This window comes from Physcomitrium patens, chromosome 7 (genome assembly GCF_059467195.1).
Source record: "Physcomitrium patens ecotype Gransden chromosome 7, ASM5946719v1, whole genome shotgun sequence".
NCBI classification, from domain to species: Eukaryota; Viridiplantae; Streptophyta; class Bryopsida; order Funariales; family Funariaceae; genus Physcomitrium; species Physcomitrium patens.
Genome location: NC_143416.1, coordinates 8,404,433 through 8,428,410, shown reverse-complemented (window position 1 = coordinate 8,428,410; position 23,978 = coordinate 8,404,433). Strand labels below are relative to the sequence as shown.

The 23,978-nt window shown below is 39.7% G+C and overlaps 3 protein-coding genes across 6 annotated transcripts; all 3 read right to left on the bottom strand.

Moving 5' to 3' along the window:
* Positions 1-1,167: 1,167 nt before the first annotated feature.
* On the bottom strand, positions 1,168-5,246 carry LOC112284750 (uncharacterized). Its single transcript, XM_024524917.3, has 11 exons — positions 4,436-5,246; positions 4,058-4,203; positions 3,747-3,931; positions 3,331-3,606; positions 3,136-3,194; positions 2,949-2,985; positions 2,747-2,818; positions 2,422-2,572; positions 2,153-2,311; positions 1,916-2,024; positions 1,168-1,829 (listed from the first exon to the last, which is right to left on the bottom strand). Exons 1-11 carry the CDS (start codon positions 4,740-4,742, stop codon positions 1,564-1,566), a joined length of 1,767 nt encoding a protein of 588 aa, XP_024380685.1. The 5' UTR covers positions 4,743-5,246; the 3' UTR covers positions 1,168-1,563.
* A 2,951-nt stretch (positions 5,247-8,197) lies between these two features.
* On the bottom strand, positions 8,198-15,142 carry LOC112284749 (phototropin-2). Of its 2 annotated transcripts, none has more exons than XM_024524914.3 (21): positions 14,811-15,142; positions 13,292-14,640; positions 12,984-13,166; positions 12,753-12,844; positions 12,334-12,604; positions 12,030-12,219; positions 11,738-11,915; positions 11,463-11,512; positions 11,185-11,289; positions 11,015-11,074; positions 10,789-10,878; positions 10,590-10,666; positions 10,285-10,450; positions 10,044-10,147; positions 9,871-9,920; positions 9,550-9,656; positions 9,294-9,455; positions 9,132-9,183; positions 8,899-9,011; positions 8,646-8,786; positions 8,198-8,506 (listed from the first exon to the last, which is right to left on the bottom strand). In XM_024524914.3, exons 2-21 carry the CDS (start codon positions 14,272-14,274, stop codon positions 8,384-8,386), a joined length of 3,297 nt encoding a protein of 1,098 aa, XP_024380682.1. In that variant the 5' UTR covers positions 14,275-14,640; positions 14,811-15,142; the 3' UTR covers positions 8,198-8,383. The 2 variants fall into 2 exon arrangements, with proteins under 2 accessions (XP_024380682.1, XP_024380684.1); XM_024524916.3 differs by having other exon boundaries at positions 9,360-9,455; positions 14,811-15,141.
* A 1,751-nt stretch (positions 15,143-16,893) lies between these two features.
* LOC112285224 (uncharacterized) lies at positions 16,894-22,681 on the bottom strand. 3 transcript variants are annotated; one of them, XR_002970629.3, is made up of 14 exons: positions 22,230-22,681; positions 21,714-21,859; positions 21,126-21,265; positions 20,669-20,817; positions 20,447-20,526; positions 19,843-20,115; positions 19,401-19,511; positions 19,021-19,137; positions 18,557-18,699; positions 18,234-18,303; positions 17,962-18,054; positions 17,596-17,775; positions 17,326-17,479; positions 16,894-17,169 (listed from the first exon to the last, which is right to left on the bottom strand). XR_002970629.3 is itself a non-coding variant. In XM_024525902.3 (14 exons), exons 1-14 carry the CDS (start codon positions 22,390-22,392, stop codon positions 17,080-17,082), a joined length of 1,857 nt encoding a protein of 618 aa, XP_024381670.1. In that variant the 5' UTR covers positions 22,393-22,663; the 3' UTR covers positions 16,894-17,079. The 3 variants fall into 3 exon arrangements, 2 of the variants coding, with proteins under 2 accessions (XP_024381670.1, XP_090108010.1); XM_024525902.3 differs by having other exon boundaries at positions 17,596-17,723; positions 22,230-22,663; XM_090251884.1 differs by having other exon boundaries at positions 17,596-17,723; positions 21,714-21,874; positions 22,230-22,656.
* Positions 22,682-23,978: the final 1,297 nt, after the last annotated feature.

The window sequence follows — 23,978 nt, the reverse complement described above, 5'->3', positions numbered from 1 at the left end:
GAGAAGAAGAGAGTTACTCTTTTTCGTTTAATCATTTTTGAAAAAAACTCCACGTTCTTTGTGGACCCCTTTACATCAACCCCTACAAGGATATAATTTGTAGTGTTTTCCAACTGTAGGTATTTTTATTGCATAAATTGAAAATACAGCATCTTATTTGGATGAGTTCACATTTATTTATTTAAAGTGTTTACTTTTTATAAAAAAAAGTGTTATAAAAATTAAATCTATTTCTTTCATTTTTAAAATGCTTATTTTCATTGGATGTTGAATCAATTTATGAGCAGGTGGTACTTTTCAAGTTTAATGAGATCTAAAAGGATTAGATGAGGTATTACTATGTATATATAGGCACCCTTGCAGCCCCTATCCTTGTTCCAAGCCATTCTCCATTCCCAACCATTGCTAAGGATGGGGGATTGAGAAAGGGGGTGATAGTTGAGAACAAGCGAATAGTTTGGAATAGGGACAAGGTTGAAAGGACACAATGATGGTTTAAACATGTGGGTCGATTTGGTAAAAAATTGGGCTGCTATATCATTTTCATATATATATATATATATATATACATATAAAGTTGTTAAAATTACACCCTAAATGTTGTTAAAGCCACACCTCCAAACCTTGTGATGATTAATTTTGGAAGACATAGAACAATGGATGGGGATAGGGAACGGAGAACGAGGGCTAGGAACAAAGGATGGAGGACATTAAACAAAGAACAATGGTAGGAGATGGATGGAATTGATCATGAGATGGAAATGTGTGCCATGGCTGCAACAACTCCCATATATATATAGGGAATTGCTACATTGACCCACCCATCAAAAATTATAAATATTTTTACACATATATAAGGAATCACTAAAACAACCCACCCAACCATTTTTTCATTGGTTCTCAACCAAATTTATTAATTGCTTGGGTCGATTCATCAATATCCTGTCTCTCTATATTTATATATATTTATATTTATTCATCACTTCTGAATTGAGTTAACAAGGGCAAAGTGTAGGTTACTAAAAAATTTGCACTTTGAAGTTAAAAATTATTAATGTAGGTTACACATATGAAATCAACAATATTCAAATAACTTGACTTGAACAGGTACAATTGAATAAATCCTTGATATTGAAAAGCTGACAAAGAATCAATTTGATCGCTGAATGTGTGGAATAAGAGTCTTCTTGCATCAAATTTACCAAGTTCTGGAACAACCGGCAATGGATGAAATGAAAAAAGAGCATCCATACAAATAAGTACTGTTCAAAAGCAGAAGAAGAAGAAGAAGAAGAAGAAGAAAAACATTTGTACATTTATGAGGTTGTCAGACTCCAGTCCACTCCACTCCCCTAATTAAGTGTTCCGTTACTTTCCATCTACAGTAGGATGTTTTCGCACGTCGAAAACAATCCGCTGCAGGAAAGTTGTCATTTTACATCGTGACAACTCGAGGATTTGCGAGTTTTGCCTCCACTCCGTTTACATATTTTTAAGGCCAAAAGCTCCGCTCTTTACACGCATGTTTTCTCGTTGTGCTTGTGAAGACCGAGAAGAAGATTATCAAATTGGTCTTCCTTTCGTTGCCATGTACTGTTCAACTTTATTCATGTGCCGTTGGTGCTTGTTGCGGTAATTCGTTACAGCCCAGAGCGCAGTCAACAGGGTAAAAAATATAGACAAGAGTAATATGGAGATCCACATGCTGCGAAGGGCCCGATTGAGCGGACGACACCTCTGGTTGACAAAGTTGTTGAAAGTATCGAACACTATTGAACAGTTCGCCAGTCTAGAAAGCATTGGGATGGTGCCGAGAAGATCATCCGCTCCTATACAAGGCAAAATGAGAACCTCGATCATAATGTGCCACACGACACTTACAGGTTGAGAAAAATCGTTTGGAGCAGATGCTAACCTTGTGAAAGTTCGTAGAGAGTTGAATTATTTTCTGAGCTGACCCAACGACCGTCTGTGAAACAATCGAAATTGGACATGTTCTCCATGCACACATAAGGCGCCAGAACCTGCAATGAAGGGGAAACACGCAATCTCCTCTTTACTACACCAACGAGAAGTGTGAGATCAAATTCAGAGGTTAACATTCTAATTCGCTGCATCTCTGATCTTGGCATTTATAACAGGAATGACTTACAGCAGGAAGTTGACTAATTGGCAGTGTTCCTTCGGGACAAGTCTCTGAGTAAAGGTAATCTGGCGGGCCACCAATTGGGTTGCACAAAGTGAGAAGCTCGCCGTTCCCCCTCCCAAAGAAGTTGCTCGCTCTCTGAATCGTGACTACAGTAGAATTAGCCTGCCATGGAACAATGCTGATCTTCAGTCACCTAAAAAATATGTGGAGGGGTGACATGTGTAGAAGCTTATGTACACAGTATATGGTTCATGAACGAAATGAGCACAAACCAGTTCGATGACATCGCCAACATTTTCTCGAACACTGATAAGAGCAGCGTTGGAAGTTTCCGCGTCCACACACGGGAGAAATTCGTCCAATGTGGTGTTCGCAGGCGCCTGCAGGAACTCGTTCAGCGCCAAGCACGTGTCTGACGCCACACTGAATTTGATCAACGCATTTCAGTCAGTCAATTCAGGGTCATCGCTTTCAACGAATTTTACAAGAACTCGAGGGTGGATCTTCAAAGCAACTAAACAAAAACGCTTCAGAGCCTCAGCATTACAACGTTAGTTTCTGTAGCAATGAAGTGAATGGAAGGGATACAGTACTCACTTTTTGGACGCAAACAAAAGGCCGAACATCACCCATACGCAGGCAGTCAAAATCCATCCCAACATTATAAACCTGAAGAATGACAAATATTGGAATTATAATCTAAACTCCAAAGTCTAATCACTGTCAAAATTTGTGGCTGTTCAAGAAGCTTGGATAAGTAATTGGAGAAAGATATACTGCTAAGAACCGGATAACTTACACGAAGAAAATTCGACTCCATCCCAGGAACGCAGCCACTGCAGGTTACCAACATCATCCACCATATTCAAATGAATCATGAACACCAAAAGGGAAACACATACAACGGCATGGGATACTATTAATTACGATACTCTGTACGCCTAAAATTTCCTTCATCAAGCAAAGAAGTCGGAAGAAATCCTCACAGAGCCCACCGATGACGAGAACGAGGCTCAAGGATAAGACGAGAATCAGTGAAATTTTCCTGCCATAACAAACAAAGCTTCAATGCTTTAGGACGATCTGACCAACGCATGTTTCCATCTTCATACAACAGCATCTATGCACGATTGCAGGAAAACCCAAACTCTAGGGAATCGTAAAAACTAAGAAATTCTTACACTGCATCGATGAGCCTGTTGAATTTCCGCAGATTGTTGTTGATTTTGTCAACTACGAGGTCAGCTTGCGTATTCAGTTTCGCCTCCGTCGAATTCAATGCTTTCCATCCAGGGATGTTGTACTTCTCAAGAACGTCTTGCACTCTCCCAAGAGTCGAAGTCACTGTGTGTATCGTGTCAGTCGCTACTATGGCGGCTCTCAATACGGTGCTCTTGACCTTATCGGTTTGTGAGAATGTTTGATGGTTAAGTGCAAACAATGTAGCAATACATGCTCTGCAGAGTCATCAATGGACAGGGCGTTCATGAGAAATAAATGTATATAACAAAACATATGCAAACAGAAACCTCCCCAAAATTTAGATAACGGAAGAACTCAGATTTAAATTGAGGTGGGGCATTGCTTGATCACGTACATAGCAATAAAAGAGAGAAGCAGGACGACGAGTTTCGGAACCAGGTAATAATTTGATGGATGATGCTTATTAGACCTCGGTCGCCGAGAGCAGCGTCGGAAGCATGCAAGAAGTGCTAGAGCTAGACCCAGTAGCAGCCACGCTGCCGCCACACCGTATCCGTAAACTCCCGTGAAGACCACGGACTGCATAGAATCCACAACTATTGTCTTTAACGGTTACTGACAGTCACCGACAGTGCTAACTATGGCGAGCTCGTGCCAATTAGCAAAGCTTGCTTCAGAGTTTAGGATCAAGGCCAGCAATTGTACCCCCCAGTAATTCTTGCTTGTCACATCGTAGCCGTCTCTATAGCGTCTGAACTTGTTTGTTGGATCAATGCGGTCGCTCCTCACAGCCAGCGGCTTGTTAGTGAAGAGCCCGGTCACTTGCAGCTGCCGTCTCTCGTGGTAGTTCACTGCTTATGACAAATTTTAGACAATTCAATTCAAACAAAAATTGTGGATTCCACTCAGCTCAGTCATGCTAGCTCTTGTATAGTTATGATTATCTCGATCATCCTATCACAACTCTCAAGAATTTAGGAAATCCTTTATTGCTCCGATGTAGTCAGGCACCCTCTATTTTATCTGAAAAGGATAATTGCACATAGTACATTAGATAGCAAGAGTTTGAAGTGGGGTACGCACCCAGATGTTGCTCAAAGTCGTAGGCAGCGATCTGGGTGTGGTTTAACAAGCTATTCTGTGCTACATTGCTGCCACTAAATTCAATCACGGCAATTCTCTTTAATGCCAAAATAACTTCTCCTCTAGCGGAAGCAGATTCAACGGTGGTAGTGAACGCAGATAGTTGCAGAAGAAAGACTGCTGCAACGACATTTACGAGAAGGGGCGACCTTCCATACATTTTAGAGGTACATGTCCAAAACAGATTTGTGAAATTTTCCAGGGCCCTATACTTCCGAGTTTCTCGAGACATGCTGTCACTACCCATGGATAGTTCCTGCTCACAACTCGGGACACACCCGGCGCCTTGCACACCCACAACTGCGTGTGGACGTCAACCTAGTGACCCATCCGGGCTATTAATCATCGCTAGACTGCAACTACAGGAACTCAACATCGATCATCACACGCAATCTTCACCGAACAGATAACCTTCAACTAGGGCACTCCTAGAGAAAAGAGTCGCGTCGCCGACTTGCTTCCTGTACACACAAATAAGAACCGATTCTAGATACTACTGACAAGAACAATTCGAGACAACATGGATACGGATTGAGTCAATCTCAGGTGGCATCGATATCAGAAGGTTGCGTATGGAGGCTCAAGGTAGTTAGTCTGTAAGGAGTTGGTCACCGACCTCGGTGGGTGCCTAAAGATAATGAATCTGCGAAGCACCGGAAGTGAGTCAAGATCGAGAATGCAGGCGTTGGGAGGGGGCCACCAAGCTGGACAAATCGACAGAAAGCCGAGAAATGTGATGGCCGGTGTTCCTGGATCTGATTCCTCACTCTCCTCTACATTTCTCTTATTCCCGCCAGCGCGTCCAGTAGGTGTGCGTGCTGTGGCTCTCTCCTTCTGCCACGTGGACAGACCACTAGTGCCAGGAAAAGCTGTGGGGCAGTACGCGTACTTTAGATTGGGTCAAATATTGAGAGAGTAGCCCAGGCACAGAATTTAACCTAGTTCATCCAACGGATATATGTGTATAATTTGTCAGAATGGGATCACCCGGCCCTCCCCATTGGACAAGAGTTCACTACCCTTTTTATGGGGCGAAGTTTCCATGGGGTTGCAGTTGAATTGCAGTTATCTCATTTGTAGTTTGCACATAAAGACCAGGAGGTTTACTGAGATGTGTCCAAAAGAAATAGCAGAATTCTAAGTGAGATGTTTATAATGCCCACAATCTCTAAATTGTCAGAATGAATTTTTTAGACAATCGTCTACAATTGATTAAGTTTAGTTTCAATCAAAATAACTTGTTGCACTTTCTATAGCACATGTATGATTTCTATATAGTGGAGATTCTCTTGTTCAACCAACATATTGGAGACAATATGTTTCAAGTTTTAGTTGAGTTCCTCAACAAATTGTACAATCATTTGTGCAGCATTTTAGTTGGTTTGTCAATTGATGGTGCTTGTTCAATGACCAAACAAATTTGTGGGCTAATGATGCCTCTATGACAATGTACTTTGGTAAGATTGATTTGTATCTAATGTAATCTCTATTAATTTAATCTTGTGATGCAACATGTCTTTAAGGCTTCTTTTGATGAATCATTTTACTTTGTATTAATAAGAGCAATTAGATACTACTAGCAACATTAAAATTTGATCTTGAGCATTTGCACAATACCTCCTAAAATTACTAATATTTACTAGGTTTCAATGGATTTTGCTAAAATTCAGGTGACCAACAACACTGTTGCAATTCATGAATATTTTAAGTGAAAAAAACCTTGTTTTTTTCTAAAGAATATGCAGTGGATCTTTTTATTTGTGGTATATGCCTTAATACAAGAAACTAAGATTGTGTTTGTGTCACTCTAAAAATTGACAAGTATATTATTTCAACAACAAGTTAGACTAACTAGTTTTGTTAGCACATCATACAAAATGACCAACATGATTAATCTACTACTATATGAACAACTTGCCACAATTGATACATTAAATATTAAAGTTTGTGTTTATTTTGTTTTAATCCATACTAATCAACATACAAAAATTCAATAGTATTATATCTTGATAAATGGCTCAATTTACAAAGGGATTGTCTTTGACCAATATTTGTCACAAACATACATACTTATTCTAATATTTACATATATGATTAAATAAAAGTAGATAAAACTAGTTTTATTTCAAAATATTTTTAGAGAAGCTTTTTAAAGCTTCATAGATGTTGCTTTGACTTTACATGTATTTGTAATTGATTGGTAGATTAAAAACTTAGTCAATAAGTTAACTACATGTTAGTAGCTTGCAAAAAAACTAAATATGTAGCATATATATAGAAAACTTGCCTTGCAAGTTAAGATGTGTATCTTGTAAAGTCAACTCGTTTTGGAGATCCTCTAAGACATTGCCACATAACTCCTAGTTAAGAGTATGTATGGAGGCAAGAATGAAGCCTTCTTCACTCTTGCCAATGCCTTTTTAGTCTTTAGTCTTGTTTCAAGACTTTCTAGTCTTCTTGTTTTTGGCAGTAGCTGTTTTAGTTTAATACTATATGATCTTTGAGTGATTTTTTAGTCTTTTTGAATAACATAAAAGTGTATTGAGTTTTTTTTTTTTTTTTTTTTTTTTTGAGATTTATGCCCTTGATAATACTTATTTAATTCAAAAAGACTTTGCCAAAGTTCTACATATTTACCACAATAAGACAATCTTTAAGACAATAATTGATACTTATAAAAACTTAAAGATGGATTTTATTGCTAGTTGACAATTCACAAATAGATACATCTTTGTACTTTGATAATTTTGTGGAAATTTAGCACTTGCTTTTTTAGAAACTACTTTTATAGAACCAATTTTTTTGTGATTGATTGAAATGATAATAATTATCACAATTATCTTCTAGACTTTTCTTCAAAAAAGAATCTTTATTGCAAATAATTTACAAAGCTAAAGGCATTTAATCTAATATTTTTTTATTTTTTTTATTTTGTTTTACTTCTTTGTTTCTTTTTACTTCTCAATTAAAAAGCATTAATCAAGTGCATGTTTGTATTTATTTTTCTAATAATCATTATATTTCTATAAAAAAATTATATGTATATATATATATATATAATTCATAATATCTATAATTATATAAGATTTAAATATTTAATATCCTATTTTATTCTTATTATATAATTATTTATATATATATATATATATATACACACACACATCCATACCTATTCATGTAACTTACATCAATATAATTAACAGCTTGTAATAAAAACCAATAAATATTATATCATTTTATATTTTTAAAAAATTATAAAAAGAATTAATGTTTTAAAAAATTGATTCAAAATTGATGTAAAAAAACTTATTATCTATATTTAATTGAGCTTATAGAGAAAAAAAGAGTATATATATATATATATATATATATACATAAGTGTATATAGAAATATATAATCACAACTATAAATTAATAGAATACAAGGCTTGCTACTAGTATATAAAGTTTAAAATTTAAAATAAATACATATTTATTAAATAGGTGCTTATTAAAAACGATTTTCTCAAATACACCAAATATGAGTTCACAAGCAACAAAGATATAAATTTTTGTGTAATTATTATTTGATTTGTGTTGAATTTTCATAAACTGGGTAAGGTAGAGATTTTGTTTATCACATGAGATGAGGAATGAATGAACAGAAACAAGGAAGAAGGGGATGACCAACATTCATTCATTCATTCATCCAGATGTCTGGAATAGGCAACTCAACAATCACTTTACAGTATACACATTCTGTTACAAGTGCATCATCGCCAATGGGTGCTAACTTGTCCACAGTGGTGCACATACTTTACAATGCTAGTGCTACTGAGTTGGGTGTAGATGTTGAAATGGGTCTCATAGACCCGGCACTATACTTGGTCCATACGAGCTCCTCAACCTTCAAAATACCCCTCGAAACGGTGAGGTCGCTTCCACGTCGTCCCATTCAAAGTCGGCGCTCTCCTTCACCAGGTCTTCTAAGCTTGCGATGAAGTGGACTGGCACTTCCAATTCCGGGGGACTCTGGCATCCATTCACATGCATAATCAATCAATCGTCAGCACCGTTGGGGAAGTGATTGGATGTTGTGCAGTGACAGAAGCACAGTTGCAGATACAGTTGGGAAAAAATCTCAGGACGAGGGAGTCTGCTGCACAAGTACCATGCATCGGATGAGAGGCCACTTAATGCCCCGGAAGAATGGATGCGACTTAATATCGTGCGCTCCGTGTGTGGAGCCAAGCCTCTTTATGGGTTCTTTTGCTAACAGTCCCTGGATCAATTGCCTGGCCTCCGAGCTCACCTGCAGTCATGGCTCAGTTCGTTGTCATTAATTTCATGTTGAACAGATGCACGCTCACTTTTGAACTTTCACCAGATAAAGTGGGTTAAAAATGCAGTCTTCAGGGTCTTACGGGAATGTTTGATGGAAATGAGAGGTCTTTGGCCAGCACATTTGCAAACGTCTTCTGTCGGTTACCTCCTTTGAAAGGAGTACGTCCGAATAGCATTTCGTACAATAATATTCCTGGAACATCCTTTGTATCATTAAAACTTTCTTCACAGAATACCGAATAAGATCCCAGTTCATGCATTTTGGCTTTTGGAAAACAGGTTGAAGCAGTGTGATGTGTTGTGAAAATCATACCCAGAGACCACCAGTCGACAGCACTACTATGTCCATGTCCCGTGATGATTTCCTGCGGGAAAAGTGTCCGCTTGGATCAGTCTTTCATGACGAAGTTCAAGTAAACGAGCTAAGCTGTGGTGTACAAGAAAGCAGCGCGTCGCACGTTACGATAGAACTTACAGGAGAGATATACTCTTCAGTTCCCACGAAGGAGTTGGAAGAGGCAAGTGGCTCTGCGAAAAATACCGGATGCTTCGATGCCTTGGACCTCCGTCTCAACTTTGGAGTCACGTTAATCTTCGTCATCTTCCTCTTCGTCTTTGGCTCTGTGGTTTCCATCAACTGAGTTTCACCACAGGATGCACTTTAGTCGTCAAGAGGACAACAATAGATAAATAAGCAAGGAGCCATACATGAATTTTAAGACCTTCCTCACCTGTAAGTTGGCGGAAGAGTTGATAGACAAGTCGAAATCAGTAAGCTGAATGTGGCCGTTGTCTTGAATCAAGATGTTCTCTGGTTTCAAATCTCTGTACACCACACCTGAAAAATAATTACAGCTCATCATTCTCAATGCCCTCCAAATCAAGGTATGATTACTCGAATATAAAATGGCCGCAATCAATCCGCTGTATTTCGCATGTTTCAGCATGCAAGGATCTCAGAAAGCGAGGATGACTTGGATAGTACTGAACTGATCAACTTCACAGCTTCCATAGAAACCGTCTCTGTGACGCACTTGGGTTGAAAATCATACCTAGGCAATGCAAATACTCCAGTGCGATGATGATCTCAGCAGCGTAAAATCTGTTAATTACATTAAAATGAGACAGATCTTATCAATATATCTTCCAATCTCATCAACAAAAATTTCTAAGTCGACATTAGCGGAAATAAAATTACAGATGCCAGCATCGGGCCGAATATTACCGAGCTGATTCTTCTCGAAAGTGCTTCTTTGGTTGTTGTTCCAGGGCTAAGTAAAGCTCGCTGCCCGGACAGAAGTTCATGATCAAGCACACGTGGGTCACAGTCTGCAGATTATAAAGGACATTGATACGTCAGCAATCATTGAACTCTCTCGCCTTCAATATTTGAGCTATGGTATATCCTCCAACATTGAAGACAAGTGAGCTTGATGCACGAAGGAAAGGGATGCAAAATAACAAACCTGAAATGAACCGTAGAGAGTAGGCAGAAAAGGATGGTCTAGGAGCTCCAAAATCTGCCTCTCCGCACAAGCTCTGTGCACCTTGTTCCGATTCATTAATACCCCTTTATCCATGGCCTTCATTGCAAACACTTGACCCGTTCCACGCAGCTCCACTAGATGAACACTGCCAATCAGCATGACTCCACCCTTTCAGCCTTGAGAAGAGAAACATCCTAGAAGAACGGCCTCTAGTGAAGATGAGGTACTAGATAGATGATCGCTTTTGCAAGTCCATAACATAAATGTATGAACATTATTCTCACCTTCCAGTGTCACCATATCCGAGAGGTTTAAGAGGTTTAAAGTTCTTCAACATCAGCCTTCCACTGGTGCTCCTGGCCTTCATGTGCGACACACCACCCAAATAGTCAGTAATTATCTTACACTGGAACTCCGAGCATCTTTATCAATAATACTGAGGTGGTAGCGAAAGCTAAGATAGAATTTGGGACAGATAGTCACCGTCAGGATTTCTCTCCATGCTGGCGACTGCTGCATATGTGGCTTGGGAAAGACAGGCCTGGAATGAAGATCCCAAAGGCTTTCAGGACCCTACAAACATCACTTTCAATGTGAATTACATTTGTAGGTGATTCATCAACAGAACTACTTTGGAGGAAGCATCGTATTGCAGGCAAGACAATAAGACATCCCTCCATCAGTTCAGAGAGATTAATTGTCCACTCACCAAATTTGCATCTGGAAGCTCGCGAACTGCATCATCAATTTCCATAGCAGTTTTTTGCACCTGATGTATGCCAAATCACGATTCGAACAATGTCAAATTATATTAACAGTTTCTACAAATTTTGACAGTGGTATCATCTTGAAAATAATGCGAATGAGAAGCAATCTTACTAGCTTCGCTCTTTCTCTCTCCGTATCGTCAGAAAGGCGCTGGAGAGGAGCCTCCGAATAATCCCTTCCATTCAGCTGTAATCCGATGAAGTACTGTAACTCACCCTGCCATAATTGGTACCATTTCTGGAATAAGAATCAATATTCTCACCCTAGTCCGCAATTCACCCTCGCAAGTTTGAAAGCAAAATATTTTTAATTTTTTTGCACAATAGTTAGACTTCAGGTAATACCGACAGCTCACTACACCAACAGTCAGAATAAGAAAAAGTATCCACCTGGTGATCGCGCACAGTCTGCAGGTGGAAGAGGTTCCAAAAAGGTTTGCCTATCCTTGCAATGCAACACCAGCATAATCATTTCCTACCAATTTCTTGCAAGAAAAGAGTGGTTCCATAGACTCTGCTTAACAGAAAAGCTTAATTAAGAACAGCGTAGACACGTCGACACTTGGTACTATCGTAGGGCCAAATTTTACAGAAGATTTGTGACCAGAACAAAGAGAAATATTTCATCCTTGCAGGTGTTTACGACTGAGATGAGAATAAAGTACCGCTTTTGGTATAGTTCAGCAACTGCACAGTTATATCTTTGCCATCAGCTACAGAATCTCGGATCTGTTTCACGGTTTCAGGGTTGGTCTCTGGTCCCTGTAAGAATCTGCAATTGCGACCAAGCACTTCCTCTCGGGAGTATTCGGTCAAATCCAGAAACTCGTCGGAGGCGAAAATCTGTTTTCCAATATGCAACAAACCGCCTATGTTCAACAATAAATGGTACTCATTGAGGGAAATTGCAAGAAAGGTATGAATGTTTATGTGGAAACCATCAGACAATTCACTTACAATGGGGTTGTCCGGCAACCGAGGATCTGTGATGACGAAATTTTTGTTGATACGCTCCAGCGATGTGGCCAGGTCGATGGCATTGCGAATCAACGAGGCTCGATTTTCATCATCTTCCGCACTCGACGTAGTCACCAGATCCTTCAGGTTGATGTGATCCTCTGGAACTCCATGAGACTTTGTGCCGATCCTGCACAAACTCAATATTTTACAAAGAATCCAAGGCCAATCTCTCTAAGCCGTGGCCAGAGAGGAAATTACTTCAGACATGAGCATGCGCATAAAAAGAGGTGAAATGCCGTACCCCAAAAAGGACATGAGGAAGCCAGACAATCGTCGAGGTCGTCCATTGGGAATATCCGAGCTGCCATCAGCAGCATATAATTTCTTTACTGGATGAGGCTCTTTGGAGTGCAAATAAGCATGCAGCTGCTTCCTGTCCGAATGCATCCCAGAAACATCAGCTTCGTCATCCTCCGTCAGGTACTCTGGAGACCTCGGCACAGAGTGTGATGATTTTCTAAATGCACCTACAATCTCTGTCACCGAATCGGTTGCTTGATCAATCTGACGAGCTGTTCACACACCCACACCACGGTCAGTAAATAAATTCAGTTGTAATTTCAACCAAGAAAACGATACACAGTGTAACGGAGATCATTGCCACTGAAGCATGCATGGCTCTCAATATCAAATGGAAGGACAAGAGGGGACGTCACTAACAATCGTATCGAATCAACGAGGCAGAGAGCCCGTTGGGACGAAGAGCCTTCTCACGAGATCCCTCTGTGAATTTACTGACTTCCACCTGCATACTATGAACCAACACCCTTCAACTATCAGATAAAATTGTTCCGAGCATATCGATATCAATGTCTACGTGAACAATACAATTGAGTCCCTAACACAGCTCAAATTTGAATGATTCAAATTTGTTCAGCTATCCATACCTACCCAATGTACATGATGACCCGGCCATGATCACCCCGGATTGGCGTGAGGTTGAGCAAGTTCCAGAAGGTGCTCCCATCCTTCTTGTAGTTTAACAACCGTCCACAGAAATTTCGTCCTTGTTTCAATGCATCGCGGATTTTTGCGACGGATGTTCGATCAGTTTGAGGACCTTGCAGGAATCGACTGCGTACACAACGAAACACATTTATGATGAACACGAACATCTTATTTAAAGATTGCAATGGGCAGATTCAGAAGTCAGTCGGAGAACAATCGTCAATTGAGGAACAATGCAAAATCTTTGTTACCAGTTCTGGCCTATGATTTCGTTTTCGCTGTAACCGGTCATGCTGAGGAAACAGGCACTTGCGAACATGATGGGGTAATCTGGTTGCGTAGCATCCGACACCACGAAAGTCTGTTGGAACGAGGACAATGCACGTTGTAGATCTGCCGAGATTCGCACTCTACCATCCACGCTTCCTTCTAATGATTTACCATTAACTTTTCGCGAAGATGCTCGGTATCCAGAGTAGACATACTCAGCTTTGCCCTCCTCCAAAGAGTAGCGACGATGTGAAGTAGAGGGATTACTTAGCTCCTTTGAACTACCACCCGCTATTGTTCTGTTCGTGGATTTGTTCAGGGTCTGAGCTTGCTCGTGAGATGATCTCATAACAGATTCCCATTCGACACCTCGATGATCTGCCAACATTCCTTCGGATAAATTCCTCATTCGAGTTGATTTGGCAGACTTGAGCACGTCAACATCATCCATACCCCTGTTGGAGTTGCAACGGAAACTCCTGACGGAGCTAATCCGTGCCGAGCTCATCCGCGACGATGATGATCTCGGCGCGTCGAAAATCAGTGCTCTATCGGACAAGGACCTCTCGACTTGCGCCAAATTTACACTACTCTGTGGCAATGCAGGTGAGGTCACCCGAGTGGTTCTAAGTGGTGTTGGAAAAGGCGAAACGTTCTTCATGTCCATAGCTGGGTCCGTGCTCTTCATCGAAGCTTCCATCATACTCTCAAACAAGGAATAACTATCGGAGATAGCTGGTGGTTCCTCGTTCTGTTCATTGGGAGGAGTAGGCTCGTCAAAGATGCCTGCTTGAAGAAGACGTGGGGCTCCACCAAAGACTTCCAGGGATGCTCGACTTGTCCGACTTGATTCTGACCTTGCATTCGCCTTTTCCACCATATATGATGTCTCGAATAGTGCTCCAATTCCAATTGCCGAGCGAGGTCGTCTTGATGCCGGTGCCGGCTCGAACATCGGCGCCATTTCAGATAAATCTTCTGCAACCTATTCCAATGCCGCTCACTCTTCTATTCACAGAATCTTGTGCCGAGCATCATCCTCACGAGCTCAGATATAATTCTTGCTTCACCGTGCCAAAACTACTTCGAGGCATGCTCACTTGACTTGTGAAAATTGAATGCACACGAGCGTCCCTGACCTTGTGCGAGCCACTGGGAGAAAGATTATGAAAGGCTATTGAGTTGCGTTTGGCGTTCTTGATACAAAACTAGGAAATACCTTCCGTGGAGGGTATTGGAACAGAAATTTTCCTTTCCTAGAAGGCAACGTTTCTGAATCTTTACGAGTCCCTCTCTTCCGATAGCTCAAATTCCGGTGCAGTAGATGTACCTGGAAGAATTAAAAATGAATAACTGACCTAACCAGATTCTCTAGCCCACATAATTTGTGCCAATAGACACGACGCACACTCTCCCAGGCTGTTAAATCAGAGTTGCGGTTAAACAAAACAGTACATGGTCTATTAATGAAACCAAAAATTCAAGTTAGGGGATACTCACCTCAAAGGAAATTCCCTAAATCGCCTTCCGTGGATCCATCCAGCAGCCCCTACTAACTTTCTCTCCGTGCTGCAGGACCACTTCTCTTCGGGACATTTAATCTGAAATTGATGTAGCGTCTTACTCGAAAACCATCCGCCACTCCTTTAAACAAGCCACCGCAGGATCACTACTCTTTACATCCAGACACTCGTATCTTCTCAGTGTCAACGTCCGAGACTCATGCAATATTTTCAGTATAGAATGTCTTTAAGAGAGGAAAAAAGCCAATCCAATGAGCCTATGAGGCCATCGCACCACCATTTAAGCAACAAGCTGTCTTAGGACTAACTTAGTTCCAATTGCTTCGGACAAGGAGTTGGAGTCCTTTATCTCCGTGAAAGCTGTAGGCTTCGAGTACGAACAAAAATTTGTGAGTCCACAAAATGTCCTGGACAGACCTCAAATCATAAGACGCCGTGCTTCCACATGTGCAGGTGGGACTGGGTGACGTTAGTGGCGCCCAGAACCTGCGCAGGTTCACAGTTGATATGAGGACTTGGAATTTTCATCACTTCCATCACTCGTTTGGAATTTTTTGTGGTCCACAGCGCCTCCCCGACATAAAAGAGAAGAGCATCCAAAACAGGAAGTTATGCTGCTGTCAGGAGACGACGATGGAATGGCACCCAATCCCGCATTATCCGTTTGTTTTTTCGTCAGAAAAAAACACGTCAAGGCTCAAGTTTTGGGGGTACTTTCCGTCTCATGATTAGGCCGACACGACAATTTAACAATTAATATGTTTACAAAAGTATCGAGGATTGTAAGCCTGATACGGTACCAGAACGTCAATGTACCAAGTGGATCAGATACATGCACTGCGGTACAATGTTGAGAACCTGAAGCCAGTGGTCCGGAGCTGGAATGCGACGGTAATGTAAACAAATAACAATAATAATAATAATTGAGGAAAGGGTTGTAATAGACTAGAATATCTATAGCAATGCTTGGAAGCGACGTGTTGTCGCCTTCGAATTGGGGTGAAGCACACAAGTCATGCAGTCCTTCTGTGCAGTGACCGCATGCAGAGAAGTCACGGACTTATTTTTCGCTCTTGAACTGAACCAGTGGTTTGCTTGATAGCAGCTCAAAAGAGCTTCTTCACCCGGCAATAAGATTTTATTGTACATCATCTTTGTTAATAAAGTTGCTATTCAACCATCCACCTTAAATAGTAGTTATAGCCTTAGAAATTTAGTCATTTATCATAGACAATAATGTTATGGTTTGTAAACTATTTTAAATTCTACACAAAACATTTAATCTACAATATCTAAAACCAATTTTTTTATAAACATGGCCATTGAAACCATCATAAATTTGACAACTAATCTAAAAGATGTAGAATAGTTCTCTGAGGTCTTTATACTTAAAGGGAATATTAGAAGCAACAACTTCCAAAGGTTTTAACTAATTAAATTCAATGGTTTCACATTTTAAGGTTGCCAAAGAAGAGTTTTTTTTACCAAGTAGAGAACATTTGAAAAACTTTTGTATCATGGCCTTTTAGGAGTAAAGCCTCCTAAGCTTTAAGGAGAAAATACTTTAAAATTAACAAAATAATCATCATTAATTATAAAATTATTTAAATTCTAAATTTTGACAATATTGATTAAATTAAAAATAAAAGTATGTATTAAAAAAAATTATAATGAAAGAAGGGACGAGCATAAATGCATATAGACTTATTTTGTTATTTTGTTTACACTGAAATCTTTTAAAATTTAAAATTTAAAATAAAGATTATTAATTATACACATTAATATTAAAAATAAAAATAAAATTATACATTTCTTTACTTTTAAATTTGAGCGAAATAGATCTTTTTTTATTCTTCAAAATCCTTGTGTTCATCTTCAAATCTTCATTTACACCCTTGGTGATCTTAAACGCCTCATCACACTTCTTATTTGTTTACTTGCTTTCTAACAAAATAAGTCTGTATGCATTTCTGCTCTTCCCTTCTTTGCAATTATATTTCGATTGTGTCAGTATGGCCAGCCAAAACATTTATACATATCTGAAGCTTGAAAGCAACATATGTCACTGAAAAGCCTGACCTTGATTTATTACATTTGAAAAGAGAGGCAAATGACCGATTAGGCAAGAATCGTAAAAAAGTCGCAATATGTGTGTTATTTTTAGTGGAGTGCATGAAGGTTCATCTAAATTAATCAATAATGCGCAGTCATTTTGGAATTAATCTATAATTCACTTTCCAGGAGATTCATCTGGCTGATCCAGGTCTTTGATTTTTTGGGTGGCAATCCAACGTTTGCAAGTAAACTGGAGTTTGCATTTCCAAAAGTCTGGATACCTGCACAAACATATGAAGAGGTAAATATTCTGGAATTGAATAAATGAATAGTGTCCCTAATCTTCCTGGCATCAGATCCTTTCGCTCGTCTTTTTTCGTAATTCCTCTCGAAACCAATGTATGACATTTATATCTGAAAACAAACAAAGTAATTACCGCGCGACGGAAAGCAAAGGCTTCTTCTCGTCCCGAAAATATGGATTGGATACTGGTTCTTGTGCTACTAGTTGCTCCTACTGGCGCCACGCTGCCCTCTGCTGTTACATCACGACGCAATCGCCCCCCTTCAGCCTCCGTCTCAAACTGTAAACTGCAAAACAGCGGAAGGATCGAATAAATCACATCAGAATGTCCCCTGCACCCGTTCAACTTAAGGTTCGTCCTCACGCAACTCTGGCATTTGTGATCGAGGCCTAAATTACTCACTTTTCTAGATCGAAAATTGATCCATCCATAGTGCCTAAGAAGAGATCATCCGGTGGCGCTTCCGCACTGCAGATGAGCCGACAGTGGTGATTGTAGAGCTCATCCACCAGTGTTATGAACCTTCTGGCCTGGTTGACATAACCCACGTGGATTTACGATTTATCTTGATGCAAGCAATAGCTGCAGAATTTGCACACAACAAATCAAAGAGTTTGATCATAAATTGGAGCATGCAATCACCTTTAAAGAAGTTCCCACCCCCAAATGGACTCCTTCAGATGAATACTTGACGATACCCATAGATTCAAGCAGTTAAAAAGCTTCTAAAAGTGTGCGAGGAAAAGGGTGGAAATAATCACGCCGTACTTTGTCAATTGTGCGCATGCTCAAAACTGGTATATCTGTAATGAATACGGTATGGTAGTGCTGGGCGAGTGCTATATAGTCCGCCGCTCCAACCTGCATAGCCCTTCAAATTTTTGATGTTTTTTTTCCATGAAAAACACGATTATGGTCGCAGAGCACTCACACATGAACTCGTTGATGCACAGAATTATTACATGGACGATCCTCAAGTTTCTCTTACCTCTGGGAATTAGAGTCACAAATTATTCTATGAAATAAGAGAAGGGACATACCGGACGACTACACGCTTGTTCAAATGTGAATCGTGCCACACCATCGAAGCTCTCTGGGACTTCTAGGCTCCTGCATACAACACAAGCAGGGAGGTCGTAATAATGCCTGGAAAAATTCGAAAATGTGACTAAAAAGTGACATTACAAAGACCAGGACATTTTTCGAGCGAAATAAACATCACACATAGAGCAGATTCATAAATCAACTGGACGAATAGGGTCAAAAGAGCACCTCTTCCTCCGAGAAAGACTACCTGAAGCTCATAATGTGGAGGTTCTCATTTTTTTTCATTGGTCAGAATAAGTGCCCCAGGAAACCTCACCTTCCAAACATAACAGGTATGAAGTTAGGTGCAATTGATGAGCCGGCCTGATTAAGTGTTGGTGTTGTGACTTCATCCCAAAGCCGTTCAAGTTGTAGTTGGGATTGACCACCCAAAGGCCAGAAGTAGTGTGTTAGCTCTCCCTGTCACCAAGTACAAGAGTAAAAGTATTACGACATCATCAACCAGAAGTATTGTGTAACTTGGAATAACAGCCCAATACTGTGACAAATGTGAACATATTATTTTCTGTATCAGAAATATTGTAGTTAAGGTGCATAAAGAAGAGAGGAAAAATAAAATAATGTCAAATAAATTGATTTAGTTCTAGGGAGACACTTCTTGCGACTAGAACACACAACATGCGGGCGAATGGTTTATACAGAAAAAAGGCGATCGCGTGTATCATATAATTAATCCGTTTACAATAATAAATGCACTGGTTCCGACAAACTCTCACTCACCTTGAGTGGTGTGGCCATGACACGTCGATAATCTGTTTCAGTTCCAACAAGCATAGACCTACAATGGAGCTCGATTTCGTTAACAAATGCCGCAAACAACTCCTTTTGCAGACCGTCCTACAAAAAAACGAAACTTCAAACTGATCAGAATTTTGAGCATGCTACGTCATTTATGCCTATAAGAATTGCCACATTGCTGACCCTTTTCATAAAGCATCCGTCAATACATCCAACGCATGGTTTCTGATCTAATAGACCTCGCTCACGTCCTCAAATGTACGATCAGAGAGCTGAAAGCTCATTAACTCTTAACCAGCAGAAGTCTTCACTCTCTTAAGAATGTTCATGTTCACAAATAATAATCAAAGATAGACAGTCACCTTGTTAAGGTCCCACGGTGCTCGATTGCTGGTTGCTACGATCACAGCTCCTCGAGTTATTAGTCTTACCAAGATTCCAGACAGCGCGACTGCTGTAAAGACATCCAAAACCTACACAACACCGTACATACATTAAATTTCCCAAATGAACGGATGACTGCACCCTCAAGTAAGCTATACAACAACTGATGATCAGAAACACTAATTTAATATAAACACTTTGAGTGAAATATTCTGCAGTTGAACCGTCTAGGTGCTTAGAGTTTGGAAAGAAGGAATCCAGTCAGATGAGAGCCTTCGACATTCTAGTAGGATTGACTGTACATCTTTCCTTCAGGAATGTAAATTTGAAAGTAATCTGATACTGCGTCCGGAATTTACGAGATTATCTAAAGATTCTTTGGTCTGAAAACCTCAGAGACATCAGGTCAAGCTAGGACACCTGAACTTCGTCGAAGCAGAGGATGCTGGCCCCTCCTTCACTATCATCTCTAGACCCAATTAACTCATCTGCAACTGCGTTCAATATTGAGCTTTCTGATTGATGCTCAGCTTCAAACCGTTCAGCAGCTTCCAGCCAATCTTTGGTAGCATCCTCTAGAGATGGTGTAGGGATTGGTTCAAATACTCTATTAATCTGATTCAATTTAGACCGCGGTTTAAGCTTCCCTTGATTCCTGAGCATGTGCATCCGGTAGTGAATTTCCAGCATCGCCTGAGGCAACCCGGAACATATTCGTCAAAAATGTGTGATGGGCTGCGTTCACCCTGATCGAGCGTAAGGTACATTCAGACTGTATATTACCCTGTAGTGGACTGCTCTTTCCAGGGTTGTTGCCCATGTTCAACAGCATCAGCAAGGACTCCCATGATTGAATGAAAGAAGCAGAAAGTATGAAACAAATCAAGCTGGGTGACAATCTCTCTACCATGAGACTACAATGAGCAACATGAACACATTGAGGTTCAGTAGAAGAACAGGGAACATAAAAAAAATGTAAGGAACATATAATAAAATGGGGAGAAAAATTGCTGGTTTTACTTACTGCATGAAAGTGCACTCTTCGTCTGTGGCGAATGACCCCCTCTGCTGATTTGAAAAACAATTCCATGAGAAGCGTCTTACCTGAGAACGACAGCGATACGCGAATTAGAAATCACCAACACTTCATGGCCAGGAACTAGAAAGTTAACTGCCTACTCTTGGGTAATGAGAACCGGACGCAGTCACGAGGAGGTCACATCATCTAGAATGAAAGAACACTCACCGCAACCAACGTTACCATACAAATAGATTCCCTGTGGCGCTTTAGGCGCTGAAGGCCGCCGTCCCACTATGGAATCTAGTTTCTTCTCCCGTTCGATGCGGGCGACCATGAACCCAGAACTTGGTTCCACGGAAATATTTTTTGTCCTTCTGAAAATCAGCTCACAACCATCCCACATTAACCAAATTCAAATACTATAAGCGGACTGACTAGGCAGGGAAACAATTCACCTTCAACTTCCGAAACAAAAGATACTGCTTGCTGTATTTAGAGAAAGTGAGAAGAACAGACATGCAAAGCCAAAGGTGCATATTCATCTGGTGAAAAGGAAGCTAGCTAGAAAAAATACTCCATTTGCAACACGAACAAAACACGCCCAAACAATGTCTCGAGGATACAAGCCACCTACAAGCAAGGGATGCAATGTTATTATAATTAAGAAGAACATTGGAGGTACCTGGAGAACCATCGAGAGAGCCGGTTTTTTCCCTGGGTTTCTAAGTTTGCAATACGTCTTCGCGCTTCAAACGTAGCTTCCTCTTGCATCAGCTTCGCTCTCATTTCCTTTCTTTTTATATCCCACTGCATTAGCTCTTCCTGAAAACATGGTATAATACAAGAGGGATGGCGTCATGCAAAACATGGCCACATTCATTTGGGATGTCACTCATCAATCCTTGATGTTCGACATCCTCTGAATTGGAAACACATTATTATTTTCTAATACGATTCATGATTCATTTATGTGTTATTCTTTTAACAGACACCACTTGGTATTGAGATTCCTAATAATTACACCTGTCAAAAAACCAAATGATGTTCCGCATAGATCACACGCAAAACTAGGATTTTATACAAGTTTAGTGGCTTCGGTATTCATAACATGAAATAGTGTCTCTTCTTGCATGAAAGGTGAGCACCATGAACAGGAAGACATGGTGCACTGGAGTTTCCGCAATCACGAACCACGAAACCTGAGCAATGTAAAAGCAGTAATAAAAACAAAAGTACAAATAATTGTTCACGGCCAAAGTTCAAACAGTACTTGATAAACTTTCATCTGGCGATTGTACTGTTTCATATTCCCTAGGAGTTGACTCAAAGCCTCCGCTACGCTCTCCTGTCTCGCATCATATAGTAATGCTCCTAGAGCAACCATGCCTTGGTACAGCTCCAACGGGCCCTCCTTTGCTACAGTTTATTTTGCTGCTAACGTTAGTGATAAACAAAAATTATGCAATAGAAATCTTCGAATTGCTATGACATCCCTCAAGTTTTTCTAAACTCAAGTTTTTCCATACATTGAATTCTATACCCTAACCACGATAAGTTTGAATCGTTAGACACATGCAAGTGCAGCAAATGCTGAAAATCAGAAACATTCACCCCAACACTCAGAAGTCCCCTGTTCTGTGTGACAAGATCGAACATGTCAACAAAGAACTACAACATAAGGGATTGAAATTTAAATTGTGCATTTAACTTATGCTATAGCGAAGTCCAATAATGTCTATGTAAACGCCAAAACCCACAAAAATGAACAATAACAGCGAGGTGTTACCAGGCAGTGATGGCGAGACAATCCCTCGCAACTGGTGCAGCAATGGGAGAGTTTTCAAGTGCAATTTACAAGGGAATTGTGACACTAACTCCATTTGAAGTTCACTGGTGCCAGATGCACGTTGAAGAAGGGACGTCGAGAGACGCCACCATTGCGTCCGCATGGTTGCCAGCCACAGGAGAAGCAATAGTGACTTGGCTGCAGGAATCTACTCCACTGTGGACTGAAATCAACACATGAGGCTTGCCGAAACCTGGCACAGCAACTTCATCCAGCCAGATCTGGCCACCGCCTTTGCAACCTGCGCGGGACCGCAACGCAGCTTGGCAGGAAAATGAGTAATAAAGCCCACACACCTTGAGAATCAATCAATCAACTCCCCCGGCCTAAGTATTATGCACCTGAATTTGGCAAATTCGTTTGTTGCCTCCCTCGAACTCGCTCACAACAACTCGGCACTCAATGCGTAGCCCTTCACAGCGATTGTCCTGATCGATATCCGTATCCACTGTGGTTATCAATCGCTCAATTGAGCCGCGGTTGTCAATCCATCTGCAAAGGATTAACCCAGCCAAAGCACTCCTCCTGCAGATGGACCCATATCTCCTAAAGCTTAAACCCTAAACTCCTAGTTTGAACAATGAAGACCTCCATGACGTCCCGGTCATTACAAGCAATCTCCCCTTATATACCCCCTCATAATAGCCTTGCTTATTGTCCTATTTCTTTTTTGCACTTGTGGAAGTTTTAGATCTTACTTAGTATTGGCAAGTAATATCTTTGGTGGATGAGAGTTATGGTGTTGCCTTTTCACATGCAAGGATCATCTAATCAACCTCTTTCTTCTTCCTTTTTCTAAAAAAAATAAAAAAAATAAAAAATCTCCTTTTCTATTTAAAATTTTTATTTTTTTTATAATTCTTAGCCATCTTCTATTTGTACTTCATTTTACTCTCATATTTTTGTTAACAAACTTTTCTTCATAATTAAGTCTATGCTTTCTTATTAATATTAGTTCTTACTTTTGTTGGCATAAAAATATAGTGTTCATTCTAACACATTTATTTATTGCATAAAAAATATATAATATTTTAATTTAATATAATTGTATTAGAATAAATGTATAATGATATTGATATGTCTTATTCATTTGTCAAATGATGAATAAAATCCCAATTAATGGAATCTCAATGGATAAATATTAATAGTTGAATCTTAATGGATATTTATACTTACATCTTTTTTTAGATTCAATCTAACATGAGTATTTTGTTCCTACTTCAATATATATTCTTCATCTCATTTTATATCTTTAGAAGTTAGAATGAATTTATATATAGAAATCTTAAGCAATGGAATAAATAGAAATTAATTAAAATTTGCATAGATTTATAAAGTGAGTAATAAAGTGATTGAATTGGAGCTAGAGATTATGCATGTTCATTACTTTGCTTACTTTAAGCAATTTTAATCCAACTACAAATAAAAATAAAAAACCTTGCAAAATAATGCATACAAGATCTTGAATATGGCCTTATACACATTTTATTGTAGCCATGAACTTGTTAGGGACAAAAACTTGATAAAAGAAAATAAACAAATATAACAAATTAAAAATAAAGAAGTATGTATATTAAAAAGAAATTGGAATGGCTATTGCCAAAAGACAACAAAACTAGAGACTCTTGAATCTAGATTAGAAGCAAGAAATGAATTGAGAAGAGTAAAGAGGGCTTCATTCTTGCCTCT